At 47.1% G+C, this 21,210-nt stretch overlaps 1 protein-coding gene across 3 annotated transcripts in view; it reads right to left on the reverse strand.

The window, feature by feature from the left end:
* LOC310907784 (uncharacterized protein) overlaps nucleotides 1-13,914 on the reverse strand; it is a 60,135-nt gene extending 46,221 nt beyond the window's left edge. For 2 of the 3 annotated variants that reach the window (XM_083858262.1, XM_083858261.1), the window contains exon 1: nucleotides 13,736-13,914. In XM_083858262.1, coding sequence (XP_083714388.1) covers nucleotides 13,736-13,804 — 69 coding nt within the window. In that variant the 5' untranslated portion in view covers nucleotides 13,805-13,914. The remainder of the gene's footprint in view (nucleotides 1-13,735) is intronic. The other variant, XM_083858260.1, reaches the window with a different exon arrangement.
* Between the last annotated feature and the right edge of the window lie 7,296 nt (nucleotides 13,915-21,210).

Raw genomic sequence — 21,210 nt, forward strand, 5'->3', positions numbered from 1 at the left:
GAATGCATCTTCTGCATGGCCCTAGAGTGTATGAATTGTCAGTAGTTCTCTCAGATGCGAGGGAAGCAGAGAGTCACTCTATGTAGCCAAATCTGCAATGTTTTAACAGTACAGTTATTATTTCTGTTCAGTGTCATACACTGCCAAACATGGTGACTGGCAACTCTCAGGATGCAAGTGGTGGCAGTCATTAACCAAAGAACATGGAAACCAAGCTTCTATTCTGAGGAGCAAGGACTGAGCTGCATTTCCAGAAGTGTGCGCTTAAACTGGGTTACCTAGATCTTCAAAGGAAGGCACAAGGCTTACACAGAACAGAGGATATGAGTGGTGCATGCGTATGAGGAGACAAATGCTTGGTGCTCTTACCATTTTAAATCCTCTCCCTCATCCACCTGCACTTTCACAAATACATTTGTGTGTTTTAACCATACTGTCTACAGCGTCTGGAAAGAATTTACACCTGTGGACAAATCTGACTAAAACTAAAGCAGAGATACACTACCTGGGGATCCTCATCTGCAAGTGGAGCAAACCAGAGGACTCTATGCAGACAAGTGCAGTGGCTTCTGCACTGGCTTCAGCCCTGGAAAAGGGTTGTTGTTTTGACTGGTAAAAACATGGTTCAGGCCAACACAGTTGACTCTCTGAACTCTCTCATCTGCCCCACATCAATTCTCTTTGCAGCAGTCAGAGTGTGCAAACCTCTTTTTCAAAATCTTCCCCTGCTCCTCCCAGGGCTAAGCTGAGATGCTTCTGCAGGAGGAGACTAAAGATTAAAAAAAAAAAAAAAAAACAAAAAAAAACCAGGGGGTTGATGAAATAAAAACCAACCAAACAAAACACCTTAAGAAACCCAGCAAGTTCCAGTGCTTCACCATTAATCCAGAAAAGTATGTGTACATCACCAGTCAGCCTATGGTGCTTGAACATTTGGGAGTTCACAGGCATCAGAAACTAGATCCCAGTTCCAGGGAAGTAAATACAGCTGATGCTCACAATTGAGACTCCTATCCACCCTGGGTCTCTTCTCAGAAACTCTGAGCAAATATTGGAACAAGAGTAAAACCATGATCATGCTTTTAAATTCCACCCAAAATAGAAATAAGTACTTGCAAACAGATAGAACAGACTCAGTTCTACCAATGGTATAGGCATCCATACAGAGGCATGCACTCCTCCTGATCACACTTCTGTGACAATGAAAGACACAAAAGGAATGATACCAATTTAAAAATTACCCTTTAAAAGGTCTCCGAGGCAAAAAATACCAGACTCTGTTCCTTACCACCCAAAATACTCCAAATCTGAGAGAACCCCATTAAGTTTATTTATCCTCAAAGCCACTATGAGAACAAGAATCTTTCTGATTAAACATAGCTGCAGTCATGCTTAGAGCCATGGTTTCAATAATATAAATTTCACTTGCTAAAAACACAGATAAAACAAAGTCACTACAGCCCTCACTCAGCAGCTAATGGAGTCTGGTAACAAAGGTGTTACCAGGGAAATCGAGTCTTTAATCCTTCCACTTCCTTCTCGACTTCCCAGACCACTGTGTTCCAAAGTAAGACCACTACTGCAGCATAGGAGCCAAGGAAGCTGCAGGGAATGGGAATGGTGCAGCTCCATGTTGTGATATGCATCACTCTTTCTGGTAGCAAGAATTTTTAAAAATTCTCAAACTATCCTTATGTTGTTAGCTTAAAAGGCTAGTTAAGGTTTATAGATCTTACTACAAGTGACAGAAACCATCCACTCCTCCAACTCCACTTCTATCTGAAGGTAAAGCTCACAGGTCTGCCACTTCCCAATATGTGTCCCACAAATCTCCTACACTCCTCCCACACTCAGCTCCTGTTCCCTACAGATACCCAGCACAGCCTGGCCTCAGGTGGTAGTCACCTGCATGTGATGGAACCACACTGAGTTTCTCAACAGCTCTCTTACTCTACTTATAGCTTTGCTGCTGCAATAAAGAGAGCTATGGCTAATTCCTACCCAAGTTTTAAGGATTCTCATATGCAGGCTGGGGTTCACCTGTTAACTTTCTCATCCTAAGCAGGGAGACAATATAGCTCAGATGAGAACTAACAAAGAAAAAGGTGAGGAAGTGTTGGGAAGCAGGTATCAGAAAGAAGCAGCAACAGAGTTGTGATGCAAAGAGATCCCTTTGCAAAGGAGGTGAACTCCCCTGACAGCTCTCAGCTTGGAGCCCTGGCACATGCCTGGCTCATACCCGGCAGGAGCACTCTTATTCAGCAGTGCTGACAGCACAAAGCATAGCAATCCAGAAAGACAAAGAGGACCCCAAAGGATTAAAGACCTTCTTTACAGGGCCCCATCCACACTGAACTAAGATACAGTGACTTAGCTCCATTTGTAATTTACAGCCCATTTGCTGCTAAACCTCAGCTCCAAATAGTCAGATTAAAAGCAAAACTATTTATCAGAGGCTGAAAACCCTCTCAGACATAAGAGGAAGACAGTATAAAGGACATCTAGAACTGGAGAGGCACCTCTAATAGCTGATCTCGTCTGTAATGCATTTACTCAGGGAGGGAGGATGGGAGCTGGCTGCTCCCACCAGTGCCAACCATTCCTGCCTTGGCCACGGGGAGTTAAATACACCCCACCCCCACAGGCCTAGCTCTGTTACTACATTGCTGTGATGAGAAAAGGTTTCTTTGCACAGGCCAGCTTCTCAGGCAGTTTACAGCAACTCCTCAGCATTCCATGAGTCTCCTCAACCAGGGAAGCACGGCTGACAGCAGCTGGCATAAACAACACATCTGGTAACACTTTTTCCATTCCCTACTCAAAAGACTCAGAGGGCAACTGCCTTTGCCCTGAGACACTTCCTTAGCTGAGGAGAAGCTGCTTGTGTTGGGAGACCTCACTCGACACTCACCTCTGCTCAGCCATAAAGAACTACATTAGCCACATTTGCAAACACAAGGAACAATGCCTTACAGTCAGGCTGGAAAATGCATTTGGAGCACGAGACATTTCAGGCTTCTCCTCCCCTCAAAATCTCACATTAACCCTTCTGAGTGCAAGCAGATGAGAACTCTTTCATCTCTATGGATTTACACCAAACTTCTCATGTTTTATCAGAGAGCAAACCAGTAGGATAATCCTTTCAGACCAGGTCTTTGATCCATCTGGTCAGGCACCTTCAAAGTAAGAGTTAGGAACATGTCACAACTTGCAATATCTCTCACTGCACCACATCCTTTCCTGGTAAATATTTTGTGATTCCAAGTGGTTCCTAGGTGGGAAAATCTGACAAATGGGTTGTCAGATCATCCCACACAGGGAGGGATGGCCTAGAAATAAGTGCACAAAGACAGATTTTGAATATTCACTCTCTTCTCCAATACACAACACAGAAGGCACAAAATTATATTAGTATGAGGTAGGTCCTAAACAAATAACAGGTGACCATTTGGCAGTGTGTAGTTGAGGTATGAAATACTTTGCCACAGGATGTTCTGGATATAAATACCCTACCACAGGTGAACAGGTTTAGGTAAAAGAAACTTCCTGGGTAACTAATGCAGGAGGACAGGATACTGAGGGAAACTGTAGGTCTAACATGGGATAGATGCTCCTTAGTCCCACTCATGGAAGCAGGACAGAGCACCATGCATTTACTTGCAATGTCACAATGTAAGGGGGATGCACAGAGCAAAGCATGATGCTGTTCCTTCAGGTCCAACTCCCCCCACCACAGAGTGCTACTGAGACAGTGTCCAAGCACCAAATACTAAATTAGCATCCCCACGTATCAGTTCAGGGCAAGATGGGAAAAGCTGCATTGCACTGCAGTCCTCTGCAAAATACCATTGAGGGGTTTCCCAAAAGTGATTGGTTCTGTCCAAGCCAGAACAAAAAAGGTTCTCTGAGAACAAAAAGCTATACAATGTCACTGGCTTGAGATTTTTAAGATAGGAGATGGATTTGAGACAAAGACTGACATCTGAAGGTCTTTGTGTCTACCATCCTCAGTTTCCAGAATATTCACTCTCCCCTGTGCTCACAGAACCCTTTTTGTTCTGAAGCTGCTGATTTTTCAAGACTCTAAATTATTTCAGTTTATATACTTCTCACCAAATTCCTCTGTTCTTCCCTCTTAATTAGCCTTTGGCCATAGAACTTTATTCTCTTGGAATAACCAACTCATAAGAATAAAGAAAACTTACATTAAAAAAAAGAATCACACACAAGAATAGTCTGGCTGCAGACAACTGTCTGGAACAACCACTTGGCTTTGTGTGTAATAACTAGGTGACAGGATATGGAAGGATTATTTTATATTTTTCCAGCTTACATCCAGACACTCTCAGCAAACTGGAGAACCTAGCTGCCTGTCTGGCACCTTTCCTTAAGATGGGAAATTCCCCATTCAACCAAAGGAAATTTTATTCTCATCTTATGCCCATATAGAGCTTGGCAGATTGTGTCATGCCAAGAAGTAAGGACATCAGTTAAATAAAAACCAGCATGCATCATGGAAACAATGTGACCCCGTTAGGAAGGAGTAAGATGAGACAGATTGCTGAATAAAATAAGCGTGAAGGGACAGGATCTTTGTGCTATCAGCAACTCAAACTGTGTGATCTCCTGGCTCAAAACTAGGTTTCTAGCCCAGACAAATCAATTAATCAGCTATCAAGCAATACTTTTGTCCCTAGATATATCAGAACCAAGGCCCGTCTATTCTCGTTGGGGACATTTATGAATATTGAGATATTTGGACATCTCACAAATACCAGGCACCTCCCATCCTTTCATAAATCTAAATTTAGATAAGGATCATCTACCTCGAAGTCAGGCAACAAACCTCAGGTGAACCTATCCATGAAATGGGAGACATGACTAATAAAAGCCTCCTCTGGAGGCCTAAACTCAGGCATTGGTTTCCTTTTCCTCCTCAAAACCATTTCAAGCCCTAAACTCATAGTTCTTCTCATATGGCCTGATGCTGGACCTATGATGGGGACATGAATCCTGGCAAAGCCACTTTTTCTCAGGTATGTCTGCTGGGTACAAAGACCAACCAACCCAGTCATGCTGTTTGAGGAAGGCAACCCACAGCCTACCAGTCTGCCATGCCTTAGGGAAACCTCCCCAGGACTCACCACAGCTTCTCACCCGCAACACTCATCTGAAGGATGCATGCCAGTGGAGCACAGACATCGATCTGTTCCCAGCACACAGCCCAGACCATGGCAAACTGAAGTTCTCAGCAGCAGGCTGAGCCTGGATGATGAGCTGCCTGGAGAAAAGTGCATGGGAAGGAGAGGTCTGGAAACAAAGAAAAAAGGGGGTGGTCCACGCCAGCTGCTTTGTAAAGCACTCACAGAGTCATCTTGGGGCTCTTAGCCCCTGCCTCCCTTAGATGACATTCTGCTGTGCTAATACAGAATAACTAGAAAAAAAAAACAGGATTTGGATTACTGCACATGCAGCCATGTGGCAGCTTCGGTGCAAATCTACCAAGCAAGATACTTTCTTATATACAAGTCTAACAGGAAATTTCCATCAACATCCCTAGTATTTCACCCTCCATGAAGCCATCACGGATGGACCAGAGAACTAACCATGTGAGCTCTTCACAAGGGTACTCTGTTGTGACATTCCCATTCTGCTAAAGCTTCTCAACGGGCTAACAGCAAAAGCTCACCTGGCTGAGCACTTGGTGTGCTGCAGTGATTACAAAGGAGATTTTAAAAAAAAAAAAAAAAAAAAAAAAAAAAAAAAAAAAAAAAACAACTTACTCACCTTGTAAGATTTGCTCCCTCAGCCTCAGCCAGCTCCCAAGATGCCCCAGCCTAAAATGCCTGTCCTACAAGAACTGAACAATTCAGTGTGACATATAGACTGAGGGACATATGAACACCAGGTCTGTGTCCAAACAGACCAGCCCTTGGCAGAGAGGAGGTTAAAATGAGCATGAAAAGTGAGAACATAGCAAGAGAGGGAAGAAATGCCTAGAGACACCCTGAGCTGACCACCTGCAAGGAGTGACCATGCTGATCCAGAAGAAACCTTCTTTGCATTATACCTCACCTGCTGTATCCTCACAGCATGGGCAGCCCTGTGCCCAGACTGGCATGGGGACATCTCTGCACAGATCATCACTCTGGGCCATATGTCCTCTCCATCGACTCCCAGGCCTGGGTCACAGCAGAGTTCGCTGCACAGGGAATGCTTTCAGTGCACATAAAGGTCACAGCTAATTGGCTTTTCTCTAAACCCTTGCCTGGGTATTCCCACTGAGCCCTTGTGGGTGGTGCTGGTGCCTATTCACAAGCAGCTCAGCCGGCTGACTGCTGGTCACCGGCGGCAGAAGGACAAACAGGCGCTGCCCACGGCCACGTAGAGCAGCTCCTGCGGCAGAACACGGCCGAGCATACACATACCTGTGATGCTGGTTGCTAGGAAGCGCTGCATCACCCGGCAACCTGAATCCCACTCAAGAGGAGAACAGGGGCTACGGATAAAGCCACGGGGGTGGGAGGGGTTGGCGCTGCCTACGATGTGTGTGGGAGTGTTATCTCCCACTGAAAAGGGAATACAGCCCTTGGTGCCAATTCTGAGGAATCCCAACAGCACTGCTGTGACCCCAGGCATGCTCCAGGAACAGCCAGGGAAGCTGGCCAGGCTGACACATTACAGCAGAGTGCTGCCCTGCCCACCCACCACTCACAGAACTCTTCTAAGCAGATGCAAGTCTTGCTTTTTACAATAAAAAAACATGAACCCCCTTTTTTGTGAAAGTCGTATAATTAAAATAAATAATGACCTGGTTTTGCTTTCTATTTTCACCTCAAATATGAGCTCTTTTCGTGCTCAGGAAGACATTTAGCATCCCAAATAGTGCAACAAATTTGGAAGGTGTAGGACAATGCATGACAACAGGAAATGAAGAACTGCACTATCCAGCAAAGAAAAATAATCACTTTTCACCGAAATCCCAAAGTTAAATACATAGCACTGACTTTTCAAAATTTAGTTACTCATTTGAATAAAAACCAAGAATTGGGAAATACAAGGAAAAGTAATGAGATTTCTTTGTGCCTTTAGGAGGTAGAGTTCTTTTTAAGCTAGTCCATAGTTTCCAATCAATCCTAAAGGCCAGCTGAGAGAATGTCTCAACAAACTGCCCCCATGTCAGTGAATGCCCCATGATGCTGTACTTGCAGTATCTGCATTTGTCTAAAGTACCATTCTTTGGAATTAAGTCATTACAGGAGATTATCAGTGCTGAATGTCTGCACAGGAAAGAAGACAACCCTTAAAGCTTCAGACCTTCGAAGTCAAGTAGAAAGAATCGCTAACCTATTATTTTACAATGCCTCAGGCAGAAGTCTCAAAAATCTAAGGCATAAAGTGGCTGGGATTGCCTGTTCTATTCTTTGCCTTAGCTAAGTATCTATCACAGCATTTCTAACTCACTAACATACATATTTTCAGTCCAAATTATCACAAGCCTAACTTCAGGCATACTCATAGATACTCCAAAAGTCAAATTTGTACTTACACACTTAGAGATTCATGGGTTTGTGTCTTTCCTGTGATTACGACAAACCAGAAGCATCTAATGTAACCAGCTGATGTAACAGGAAGAAAAGCAAAGTTTCAACGTAAAACAGAGTCCACCACTCTAGAGGAATGAACCTGTTTGGTGGCATCTGCTGAAAAACCCACAAAGGAGAGAACACCTGCATACACCACAGCAGACAAAGCTAATTTTTCCCTGTGCCAAGCTGAAGACCTGTGACACATGACAAGCAATAGCCCAAAGACAGGCAGAAGTCAGTCTGTCCTCATTCATAGTAAAACTGAGCACTTATGCAGATCTTTGAAAGCACACCCACTGTGCATCAATAATAATGCTACTCCAGTTTTTTGGTTTTTTGTTTTGTGGGGTTTTTTGGGTTGTTTTTTTTTTTTGGTCTAAGAAGAAAAAAAACTAATGCTCCTGGCTCTACAGAGTAACAAGCTACTACAGGGACACTGACTGCAGGAGTGACTGCCTGCAAGCTTGAGGTTCACTTTGCACAGCCAGCTGAATCCCTTTCATACAGGGAGGATGAAGATGATTCCCAGTTGCCTGTCTAGGCTGGCCATGGCCAGCCAGACCAGAGTCTCATAGCTAATTCCAGATACAGATGGAAGTAGAAAATAAATGAGATGACTTTCTGGCCCCCAGTGCTGTGTATGCACACATATGAGCTGCAAGGGCACATAAAGAGCACAGTGGCTTTGTTAGGGCCTAGCACACAATTCCCTTTAAGCTATAAGGCTAAAGTTATGTGAAGAGAAAGGCAGTTCTCTGTCACCAGAACACTCACATACGACTTTGTATCACTGATCAGCATTAAGGAAATGACAAACATGTCTGTATTATCTCTGCCCAAGACCAAAGTGAATATGCCAAGTACATAAGTAATTTAACAACTTTTGTGGATTAGAACATCAGTTGTATCACCTCCAAAGTTGTTTGTGTCAACAGCAAAGTTGGAATGAAATCACAACCTTTAAAGTGCTCAGTTTTCTTAAGCTGCATGTTCCAGCCAGTTAATTTTTTAACACACCACAATCCAACTGTTTCATTCTGATAACACCTAGGGCCACTCATTAAGGGCTTAGTTTGACTGGCAATGCACAGACTTGTTCCAGCCAGATGCTCCCTACCCGAAGGAGCTTGCTTGCAAGCAAAGCTCAGAAAACAGACACCCACACTTTAGCCACTACATAAATAGCAAGGCCCCAAGAGTTAAAGAGAAACGTGGAAGACACACTTCTGTGAGAAACCCCTACCCTAAACTGTGGGCACCTGATTTGCAGAAAGCTCACAGAGCTGGTTAGAGAACACTTTTAAGGGCTCAGTATCAGTACTCCATCACAAACCCACATGCAAGCCCAAGATATGCATTTTAAAAGCTCCTTAATCAGCCTGGCCTCATAGTTCAGAAAGTGCTTCTGAGAGCTGTAAGTCTAAAACTACAAAATAATAAAAAACTATACTAGACTGTAATACTGGACAACTAACACCACAAAAAAAAAAAAAAAAAAAAAAAAAAAAAAAAAAAAAAAAAAAATAAATTAGGCCTTGAGTTACAGGCCTCTCTCACTTTACTAGTTTAAAGCATTTCACTACGATGTGGGACACTCCCCTGATCTCACTTTTTTCTCCTGTCTAACTGCTCTGGAACAGACTCAGTTGCAGCCATTATCAAAGATGACCCCTAAGCTGTAAAGTCAGATCCACTTCTGGCTCAAAAGCAGCCAAAAAGGTTCTTGAATTTGGCCTAATCTCTAGTAAATAACACCAGACCACTGAAGCAAGAGGTAGACAAAGACTGAGGCACCAGGCAATGCTCTCTCCTTGCTTGGATTTAGCCACAGAAGCTGAAGGTTGAAGATCTGAAGCTCTTAAGCTAACAGGCTGTGCTATCAACTACAAGAGCTCAGGATTGGACATGCTGCCCCTGCTACAGGGGCACAAGTATCCAATGGAAAGACACCTAGGAAAATTTGACATCCACAAGTCCACATGCTCTGATGAGATACTTCCACAAATGTTGAGAAAGCTGGCAAACACCATAGTGAGGCTATTCACAATCATCTTTGAAAGGTCACGGCAATCAGGAGAGGTGCCTGAGAACTGGAAAAAAGCAAACGTTACCCCAGACTTCAAAAAAAGGCAAGAATTAGGAGTCAGGGAACTACAAGCCAGTCTGTCTCACCTCAATGCCTAGATCCACGATGGAATGCCTCATTATGGAGGCCATATCTATCTATGTGGATGACAAGGAATAGTGAGCATGAATTTACCAATGTCATGCTTCTCAAACCCAATTGTCCTCTACAATGAAACAACTACCTGATATTGTCTACACTGACTTCAGCAAGACTTTCAACACTGCCTTTCATAACACCCTCATAGGTAAACTCATGAAGTGTAGACTGGATGAGTGGACAGTGAGATGGATTGAGAACTGCCTGATGGTCATAATCAGTGGCACACGGTCTGGCTGAGGGACTGTCATTAGTGGTACCCCCAAGGTTCAATACTGGGCCCAGTATTAACTCATTCATCAATGACTTGGATGAAGGGGCAGATGCCTCCTCAGCAAGTTCACTGACAACACAAATCTGGGAGGAGTGGCTGATACCCCATGGGGCTGTGCAGCCTTCCAGAAGGATGGGTTGGAGAAATGGGCACAGAGGAACCTTCTGAAATTCAACAAAAGTAAGTGCAGGGTCCTGTTCTTGAGGAAAAATAACCCCATGGGCCAGCACAGGCTCAGGTGCTGGAAATGAGCTCTGTGGAGAAGAATCTGGAGGTCCTTCTGGGCAACAAGCCATCCATGAGCCAGCAGTGTGTCCTGTGGCCAGGGAGGGCAGCGCTCTCCTGGGTTGCATTAGGAACAGCTCTGCCAGCAGGTTGAGGGAGGTGATCCTGCCCCTCTACTCAGCCCTGGTGAGGTCACATCTGGAGTTCTGTGTCCAGTTCTGGGCTCCCCAGTACAAGAGAGACATGGAGATCCTGAGTTGGGTCCAGTGGAGAGTAACAACGATGATTAAGGGACTGGAGCCTCTCTCGTACCAGGAAAGGCTGAGGGAGCTGGGCCTGGTCAGTCTCAAAAAGAGGCAACTGAGATGGAATCTCATCAATATATATAAATACCTAAAGAGGGGGTATCAAGAAGATGGAGCCAGGCTCCTCTCAGTGGTGCCAAGCAATAGGACAAGGGGCAACAGGCAGGAACAGATGCACAGGAAGTTCCACCTCAACACAAGGAAAAACTTCTTTACTGTGTGGGTGACCAAGCCCAGAGAGAGTGTGGGGTCCCTCACTGGAGGTATTCAAGAGCTGCCTGGACACAATCTTGCACCATGTGCTCTAGGATGACCCTGCTTGAGCAGGGAGCCTGGAACAGGTGGTCCACTGTGATCCCTTCCAACCTTACCCATTCTGGGATTCTGTGAAGCAAGGTCAGCTGTCTTCCAAGGAGAGGCACTCAAATTTGAACCCTAACTATCACACTTGACAGCCCAGCCACCCTTATCAGAAACTACTGGCTGAGCAGGCTAACCCAACATCAGGTGAAGTGTCAGTCGGTCCCTCCCTTCCCACCATGGTGGCTTCTGGTGAAAGGGAAAAAAGGGACACTTTGAGAGACAGCAGCATATCTCTTGAGTCAAAGTCCTCTGAGCAGCCCTAGTTGGCAATCTGAAGTTGCCTGAAGACCAGCTTTAGAATGGAAAAAGATGTCCATTACATCAACACCCAAAGCTTGCATATTTTGTGGTTTCACTTACAGAAGGCCATGGCATCCTCTCAGCCTCTCCTAGTGTGGAAAGACTAGGAGGACCTATTGCAGCCACACTAAACCAATTTGGGACACATCATACAAAAATAAAACCTTTACAGTGAGCAGAAATTTCATCCTGAAAAGATTCCCAAAGCTTGGATGCCAATCCAAGGTTGGTCAAATTTTCCACACTTGTAAAAATGAGTTGACAATTTACCCAAGGACAGTCTCCTGGGACTTTGCTAATTTCAATATAGTTTTAAGCTAGAAGCACAACAGCAGTTTGCTCTTCCTTGAATTTGGGAACTTCCCAAAAAGGTCATAAAGTACTAAAGTGAGTGGGCAGTGAAGGAGAAGAGCAGCTAAGCACACTATTATTAAAGCTCTTTCTGAACACTTGGTATGGGTGGTGAATGTAGATTAATTCTTACTCTATCCAAACTTGATGCTCCTTCTCCACTTACAGGGCTACAGACCTGATTCTGGGCTCTCACCTAACTTTTCACTAGGTTTCAATGACAGCACACTGGACCTTTTAAATAATGCATATACCACCATACAAGCCAGAATACCTACCGACCTGCATAGACACAGACCAAGGCCAAGAAGGCTGAAGTCTGGTCAGTGCCTGGCAGCCCCACATCATGAAGGCAGTAGAGCAAAATGGTACAAGAAACTTGGCCTTGACACAGGGCCATGCACAACACAGCCACCAGAAGCTTCCACGCTGCTCACCCCCTGTGACACCCCCCCAGGGTCCATACCTGCAAGGAGCTCTAGTCCAACACCTAAGACACAGCACTGCACACTCCATTAAGCAATTAGTATGCTGCTGCAAGGCTCAACCGAGAGCAGGCAGCTGCACGTGGTCCCCAAAGGCCTACAAAACAGATTTAAACCCAGAGTTTGCAAGTCTGGCTTTCTGCCCATACACATGTGTACCAGTCATTGTAGCACTCCCCACTGCAGGCTGTAAAGACAGCTCTGATGGGCTATGCATTACTAGCCTTGCAAGCAAGGCACAGTGCAAGCTTAACTTTCTCCACTGAGCCTGCAAAAATGCAGACCACCTGTCTGCAGCACAAAACCTTGGCACTAACATGAACAAAATGGCTGCAGATGCCCACTCATGCACATTTTCCTGCATGCTTCCAAGCATCATGAAGGCTGTATCTACCTCTGAGAGCTCCTTCCAAAGATTCTCACGGTTTCACAACCTGAGGCTCCAAGAAACAAACAATAAATCTAAAGAAAGAGATTGCAGCCATGAGGCCCAGAAGTACAGTGTTAAAAAAGCCCTCACTGCCTCTGCAGATACTCTGCACTGAATCAATCCACTACAACCTAAAGCATCGCCTTTATTTCACTTCCAAAAATAAAATCTAACCCTGCCTCCCCTGAGAGCCACAGAATGTGTAATCCCCGGAGGAAGAAGTACAACAAACTTTGTTAGAAACAGTGCTGATGTTTCATCAAAGTTGCCATCAGGCTGTCCAGAGTGACTGCGCAGAAGTGCAGCCACACGGCAATGAGCCTCTGTGTAACACATACAAAAGACTCCACTAGAGCCGGGCATACGGATCCCCAGCCCCCAACTCAGGCAACGAGCACTGCTACTTTTCCCAGATCCCTTCTTTTATTCGGGGCCAGGTGCTACACTTCCCACACTACTGGTGCCAATCCAGAGTAACTCTGCCGATTTCAGGGGGTATCCCTTGGTTCACGATTTTGCCAAATCGGGATCTGGTATTTTTTCTTCTCATTCGTCATGGCTCCATTTTTATCCCGTGGTATATGGCTCAAAAATTCCTCTTTATATTTGGCAGGAAGGGCTTAGGCAGTTCTTATCCTGAATCTGTGGTCCTCAGCTTTATTTAAAACATTAAAAACGGATGTAAGAAGAATCTGTAAAGCCATGGGTCAATGCAATGACCCAGCCTGCAAACTTCAGCTCAGATTCTGGCCTTCAGGACCAAAAGAAAGAAATACAAATAACGAGCTGAAAGGCATTTTAGGTAAATCATATTTGTACAGCACCTTGCACAGTGGGGTCCAAGCCTGGAAAGGGCTGGAGGGTACAGACTGCACATGTACTGGGCAAATGCCTACACAGTTAAATGGGAATCCCACCAGAAGGAAAACATTCTAAAGAACAGACAGATATATCTGTCTTTATACACCTTTGTGTATTATCTGAATTGTGCAGGGTAATCCTGAGTGCAAAGGAACGGGACTTTAAGTTACAAGAATACAGCCTAGGCCAGCTCCTCCTGAGCACACTGCCTGAGAGGAAACTGACCCAGCATAATAAACACTCCAAGTTTCCAGCTTCTCAAGGCCCTCTCAGCAGTTACCTGCAGGGGACAAAAAAAAACAACGGAGGCAAAACCGGCTTTTCTTACCTTTAGCTGGAAAGGTTGAATTTCGTTCAAACTCTGGTTTCTGAGCTTTTTGGTGAGGATCTTCAGCATGGTACAAACGCGAGGAGCCAAGAAAGGGTTAAGCACACACACAGGCTCGCATCAGCATCCGCGGCGCCGCTGCCGCTGCCCCGGCGGGTCTCGCATGCGGCGCCCCGGGTACCACAGCCGGGCACAGCCCTGCCCTGCCCTGCCCTGCCCTGCCCTGCCCGCCGCCACCGCAGCCCGTCCGCAGCCCTGCGCTGGCAGCCACGGGGAATCCCTCTCCAGAGCCTACAGAAAAGAAACCGAGCACCGAACTTCCTCTGCCTTCCGCCCCCTCCCCAGTCAGGCTGCAGCCAGGAGGGAGGTCCCGGCTGGCAGCGGCTGCAGGGGACGGGAGACGCTCGGCGGGGAGCGCTCACTGCGGGGCGGCGGAGCTCGCCGGGCTCCGCTCATGGCAGCGCTCCCGCCCGCTCAGGCTCAGGCTCAGCCCCAGCCGGGCATCGGGCACCGAGCACCGAGCCCCGCTGCTGCTGCTGCCGCCACCCCGGGACCCCCCGGCACCGCCGCCACGGGGAACTCGCACCGAGCAGCGCCGAGCAGCGCGGCAGCCGCGGCGCACATTGGCCCGACGGGGCGGGGCGGGACGGGGCGGGGCGGGGACTCGCCTTAAAGGGTCACCGGCCCTTCCCAGCCGCCGGCGCTCCCTGAGTCCCCGGTGTGGGCGGGCTCTGCTCGGGATGTAGCGGACTGGGAGATGCCTCTGCGCTACCGCATCCTGGCCCGCAGCCCGCTCAGTCCAGGGATTCCCAAACGGGATGCTGTGACCTGTCTGTCGTGTCCCCCGAGTCAGAGCACAGATCCACAGGGATGGTTCGTGGGTCCTGTCTCGAGTCCCCCGAGCCACCCCGGGAACTTGCATGATGCTCCATTTCCATGGCCAGTCCTCCAGCATCCCCGTGGCAAAACAGTCAGGAAAGTTCCCAGGGGCTGACTGACAGGCTCTTAGCCGCTCTGTGCCCGCAGGGAGCCGCCAGCAGTAACAGCAGAGGCTTTCACCCACCCACTGCCAGCGCCCTGCCAGCAATGAACTCCCCTCCCCAGGTGAAAGGTCCCTTTTGCCCATTCCCAGTCCCTTGGGGCCAGCAGAGCCTTTTGTCACAGCCTCCCTCCTGGGACAAGCTGGGAAGCATCGCAGAGGTCTCTGCTTGTGTGTACAAATCCCAGAGGAGCACAGGCTGGTTAACTAGTTCCCAGTTCTCAGCCAGCAGGCCTGTAACAAGATAAGGAAAGAGCACTCCTAAAGTGCTGACTGTGGAAAAGGGAGAGCACATTTTTGCTGCAGGGGAAAGGGCCTCGGTTCAGCTCCACTTAGCAAAGTATTTTTTTCCTGAAGGAGTACAACAAGCACGGAGTCTAAGCCAGAAAACAAAATTTTTGCTTTTCAGATAGTGCCTTCTTAGAAGATGCTGCAGTAGGAAACTGTCTCAGCTGTTAAACCATACCTGTTCTGTGAGCTCTGCACTCTCACCATGGACTTGTTTTCACCTATTTTACCCCCAGTTCACACCAAATTGAAATCACAATCCAACCTTATGACTCTAAGACACCACATATTGCCATAGGTACTTCTGCTTTTCTTATTGCATGAATTAAAAAAACAACAAACAAACAGGGAATAGTGCACATGAGCAGATTACTAGTCTGGCATCCTACATCCAACAGGAGGGAGTAAAATGCCAGCTGAAACCAGAAATCCTCCATAGAGATATGCAATAATATATTTAACGTTAGATAAGAATGATTCCTGGGACCTAACCACTAACCAATGTATTTCTCAAAGTCCAACAACTCAGACTCTCTTATAATTTTTTCCTTTTTTTTATAAAGCAAAATTCCCCAAGGCATCATTTATTCCTTATTTCAGCACTGGAGACACTGGCTGTCCTTGTAATGGTCTGTAAGATATAATCCATAAACCATAGTCAGCTTAAACTACTGTGTTGATTGCTTTCCCATTCAGAGTTCAAGCACTGGGACAGGCACATGTCAGGGCCTATTTGTTTGTTTCAGAACAGATGAAGCTGAAAAAGCTCCCTGAAACAGGGAAGAGCAGAACCTGCTTCCCAACTGGAACAGATCACAGGCTCTACCTGAGCTCACCCCTCCCACTACACCACAGGACAGCAGTGGGGACCACAGCCTGGTGAAGGGTTTGTGTAGGGCTCCTAACCTGCTGCAGGGCCAGGCCCTTCTCAGGGCGAGCAGCAAAAACAAATGCTGATGAGGCTTCTTTGGGGCATTTGCAATTTGAGAGAAACTAATACTACAAATCCTGTTTCTGCAACCTTTACCTACATGTGTTTCAGCAAATACCTGCAGAGCAGCTGTTTCTTTCTTGCTTTGTATTTCATATGACCAGAATAGCCAGGAAGGCCAACTTTGGATACATCAGTTCTATTGGAAATCCAGTTACAGACATCTTCTCCCAGCGTTTTCCCAGACTCTGTATCCATGAGCATCTCTGTGTTCCAGCAGATCAGGAGAAACTCACACCCTCTGGTTCCTCCCCAGCCAACCTTGCATGTCACACTGGTAAAGTACCATGGCCTGCCTCTCCATCCACAACTGCAATGCCAGGAGCAACTGATTGACAGATCACAATCTCTCCATCAATCCATGGCATCCAGAATCTCCTCTGACAAGGCACAGTGACACACTGCTGCAACCAGCAACAAGCAATTTAGCAGACCCCCAGAGGAAAAGAAACCCTCACAGAAAGCAGAGCTACAACCTACTGCTGCAACCCTTGTCTTAGGTGATCTCTGCCCTGAGGATGAGGCTCAGTGTGTTGAATGGGTTCCCAGTAGATGACAAGTCACATTGCTGCATCACCGAGTGGAGAGAAAGCTTCCTGAGAGGTCTGGAGACATTGCTTCTTCACATACAGATTGCAGAACACTACCAAGTAACTTCTATCTGAGGACAGAAAAATATTTTCCAGGGGTAAGTAATAGTATTATTCCCAAAGAAAATCCCAAGTCAGAGAAGGTTACTTGACTTTCTGAAGGTCACTGAGAAAAGTTGTTGGAAGATCCAAGAATAGAAGTGGTACCTCCTGGCCCCTAGCCATGTGCTCCCAGGCTGTAATCTAGCCTGTTACTAGATCACACTGCTGGAGCTATGCAAAATTCAGTGGTTTCTGTTCCCAAGCATCTCATGTGATCACTCTGCTCTGTTTTTGGTTCTTGTGGGTTTCTCACCCCTGGAGTTTTGATCTGCCTACTGGGTCCAAACCAAATCTCAGATCTCAAACCTCAAGCCTAGTCCAAGTTTCCTCCAGTCACATAAAAGCATGAAAAATGCATCACACAACACTTAGGATAAACCCACATGCCTGCTCCAGCATTTCTTGAAAAGGTCTTTAAATTCCTTATGGCCAGACCAGGAGCAGAAAGGAGGCAAGTGGCAAGTTTCCCCTGCAAGAACACATGGCACTGAGGTGACAGGGAGAGGGCAGGGGACTGTGAGCTGAGGCAGGGTACTGGTTCACTTCCACATGTTCCCACCCACTGCTGCCATGGGGAAGACAACCCTGATGTCTGCTCTGCCACATCTTATTTTCCCTTGGAGACATTCCTCTGTGGGAATCCTGACCAAACAGTGCAATGGGGAGACGGGCAGTAGGGCTGAAGACAATGCAGGGAGGATTAGTTTAATGCACAGATTCCCTCTGGGCTGTGTTTCCTGTTGTGCTCAGAGGACAAGCTAATGCTTTCTGCAGTTTATCCTGCCCAAGGTCTACCACTGACACTGCCAGGTGCAAGAGCAGGAATGTGTGTGGGTGCAGAAAGCCTCATTAGGCAGGCCTGGCCAAGCCTTCTCAAAAGGTAAGAGATGCTTTTTCACCCTTTGAAGTTACCTGGGGATTTGCTCGCCCTTTCTTACACAGCGAACCACTTTTTGGTCTCCTTTTTCCACACACTGTGCCATAACAGGCTCATTCTGCATCTGTGCATACACTGGTCTGAACGTCCCGAAGCTGGAGGGAAAAAACCAGCCAGGGAAGAGGTTCAAGTGCCATCTATTGGGGATCTCCCCTCATTACACAGACGGAGACAAGGTTGAGCTGGAAAAACCCCATCCACTTCTGCTTGCTTATGACCCTAACTGGGTGATGTCCAAGACAGAGACTGGAGGTACTGCCAGTGCCAGGCAGGGAAGGAGCATCTGCCAAGGAAAATGCTAAAAGAGAACAGGAGGGCGGGAGCAGGATGAAAGCTGAGCCTGGAGCTTGCTTGGAGGAAGATGTGGACCTGAAGCCAGGCACATCTTGAATGGTGCTCCAGAGCAGGACTATCCACCAAAGGATTCAAACACAGTCCAGTCTATGTAGATAAAAGCAGAAGAGAAGGACAATCCACAAAAAATAATGAGAATTGTTCCCAGAACAGTATGACTGACAAAACAAAGGGCACCAAGCTTTGTCCCTAGCCAGCCACCAATCACTTCTAGCAGGAACCACAGGGCATTCCTCCTCCCAGTGTGTGAACTGCTGAGCCTGTGGGCTCCTCCAGAAGAGATCATCTCTGACTCGGTGTTTGCACGATGTCTGCCCTAACACAGACCACACTAAGCTCAGTCCCCACCACACAAACCACCAACACCCCATGACCCAGCTGCAGGGGTGAAGCTGCAGCACACACAAGGGCTCTCCAAGCTCTGACTGTGTGGTTTTTATACCAGGAGTATGGAACAGACAGCTGGGAAACACATCCCACACATGAAGGAGCCCTTCACTAAAGCTATAAGCAACCAAAGGTGAGAACTGCCCACTGTTACCTTAAAGGCTACAAACTGTCCTGGAACTGAGCCAGCTGCTGTCATGCAAACACTCTGGACATTCAGGGAGAATCAAGAAGGGTTGGTTAAAGGTGGTTGAGGGTAACAGCTATCTGTTCTCTTTTAGATACATATCTTTTAGACTCATCTGACCAATGAACTACCTAGGATACGTGTTCCGGCATACACAGGTTTTGACTGCCATAAAAGAGGAAAAGAAGGAAAAGGCAATGGAAGAGCTGCTATTTGATAGAAAAACAGTGACTGTTCCAGCATAGGTCATGTGACATACATAAGAAGAAGAGATAAATCAACAGCACTGCTGGGCAGCCTCATCTCTGTTATAATTCCCTTGCTGCTCATTCTCTCCCTGCAAATCGCTTGGGCCAATTGGAAGGTCAACATGTGGCTGACACAATGAGAACCTGAGAGAGCAGGCCATTTCCAATGTGCTTCTCCTGATGATACCACAGACATATCTTCCTCTGCAAGAGGGCCTGGGAGGGTCCCCTGACACCCACTCGGTAACTGGCTGCTGGGACAGCACTCACAGTTTAGCTTGGCCAGACAGAAACTCCAGGGTAGCAAGGCAGCCTGGCTCCTCAGAAACACGAGCAAAGAGAAGCAATGATTTCTGCTTTGGATAGCTTCTTTCTAATCCCTGGAGAAGAGGGATTGTCTCATCTGACCTTCTTTCCTTCAAATACAGTCACTGCAACTCACTCACATCTCTTCCTTTTCAAATGCCTTCTCACTAGCAGTCCTCAGCTGGGATCACACAGTGCTTCTGAGCCCTGCCATGTAGCCAGGAGCAGTCAGTCCAAAGATGAAAGAAACATCCAGTTTACCCCCACAGAAAGAGCCTACCAGCTCATCAGCTGCCTCAGACTTGAGGTCTTTAGGTCAAAGACAAGAAACGTCAAACTATAATGCTTAGAAGGGCAGCAACAGAGAAAAAAAAAGTCCTAGAATCCTGCAAAAATGGGAAACTTCTAAAGCAAAAAAGCTAGGAAATGAGCACACACAGTCTCTGAAAAGGAAGGGGGAAAATATTATTGTGGTTCTTGGTCTGATGGGGGGAAATTCCTTTCTGGAACTTCCTGGCTGCCCAGACAGCCTCTGGGCTTATCCCAAGTGTATAAATAAAACACAGCTTTCAACATCAAAGAGGTTTCCCAGTTCCTCTAGTTGGGCACTCCATTTAGAGGGTGATATGCATTTGTGAGCAGCTTCAGTGCTTCTAAGGGAAGTGAAAAAAGAGCCAGGTTAGTATCACCAGGGAGAGAAATTCTAGGAAGAATTTTCAGGATGTGCAAGTTTGAACTTGATGCCTAAATGTGGGCACAATGCACGCATGAGGAGAGCAACAGCCAGGCCACACCCATGCTGTACCCTGGCTGGGCCATCCTAGGCAACCCCTGGCCACAGCACCCCACTTTGAGCCTGGTCAGAGCTCTCAGATTGCCATCAGGTGAGCAGAAAACACCAGGCAGCACTGGTGATGTTTCACAGAACTGTTAGGACTCCCATCTCCTCCCTGCACCTCCTCTCCAGCTGCTCCCAGGCTCCAGTTCATCACTGGGCAGGGAAGACAGTTTTGGGTCTGCTGAAATCAGTGAGTGAACTTGGGCTGCTGAGTGGCTCAGCGTGGCAGGGAAGGCTGGGAGAGGAGCAGGAGCACCACCTGAGGCCTCTGTGGGAGTGACAGCACAGCACAATCCTCAGAGAAAGGCTTGCAGGTAAAATATAATAATATGGCCCTTAAAATAACTGCAGGACTGCAAATGACTGAGGATTTGTGGCCATAAACCAGCCAGAAGCAAATGGAAGGGGTCCAAGCATCCAATAAAACTGCACTGTGAGGAACAGAAAAAGATAACTTGTCTTCACAAGCCTCTGCCTCAAAAGCTCAGATTGCTAGACTGGCCAAGGAAGGAGGGGCCTTAGAAGATTTTGTAATGAGAATAAATCACAAGCATGCTATTTTCTCCTTGCTTTCTAAACTTTGTGATTGCACATTGCACCTGTATGTCCTCCCCAACTCTTCTAGAGGCAAAGACCAAATGATTAAACCTTTATCACTTTCCCACAGCTAAGGACAAGTTATTTGCAAGCACTTCACCAGAAATTCCACTTGAAACAGCTCTCTAGGCTGTGTAAACAAGGATGAAAACAGTCTTGGGAGGGAGGAAATGAGATTTGGCATCAGAAACCGTGAGCTCTGCAGGCAGTCACGCTAGCACTACAAATGGTCAAAAAAGTGGGGCGGGCTGGCAAGAAAATATGGGCTAAGACAAAGGGCTGATAAAGGGTGGGTGGTGAGATATTTTCATGGAGATCTTATCACCCATCACTCACACTTTTCTCTTTGTTTCCACGCTCGAGAAAAGCCCCTCCTGTCTCGTCCCCGACTCCCCCCGTGCCTGCAGTGCCGGGCGGGCGCCCCCAGGGGGCGCAGCAGACCGCGGCTTGGGCTGCCCCGGCTCTCCCGGCCCGGCTCTCCCGGGAACAGGCGCCGCGGGATGCGGGGCGTGCGGGGCGTGCAGAGCTTCCCCAGCTCTGCCGGCCTTCCCCAGCTCTGCCGGCATGCCTCTTCTCCCGGCTGGGCCGAGGGCACAAGCGGCATTACCGCC

Source organism: Zosterops lateralis, assembly GCF_965231275.1.
Source record: "Zosterops lateralis genome assembly, chromosome: 3".
NCBI lineage: Eukaryota > Metazoa > Chordata > Aves > Passeriformes > Zosteropidae > Zosterops > Zosterops lateralis.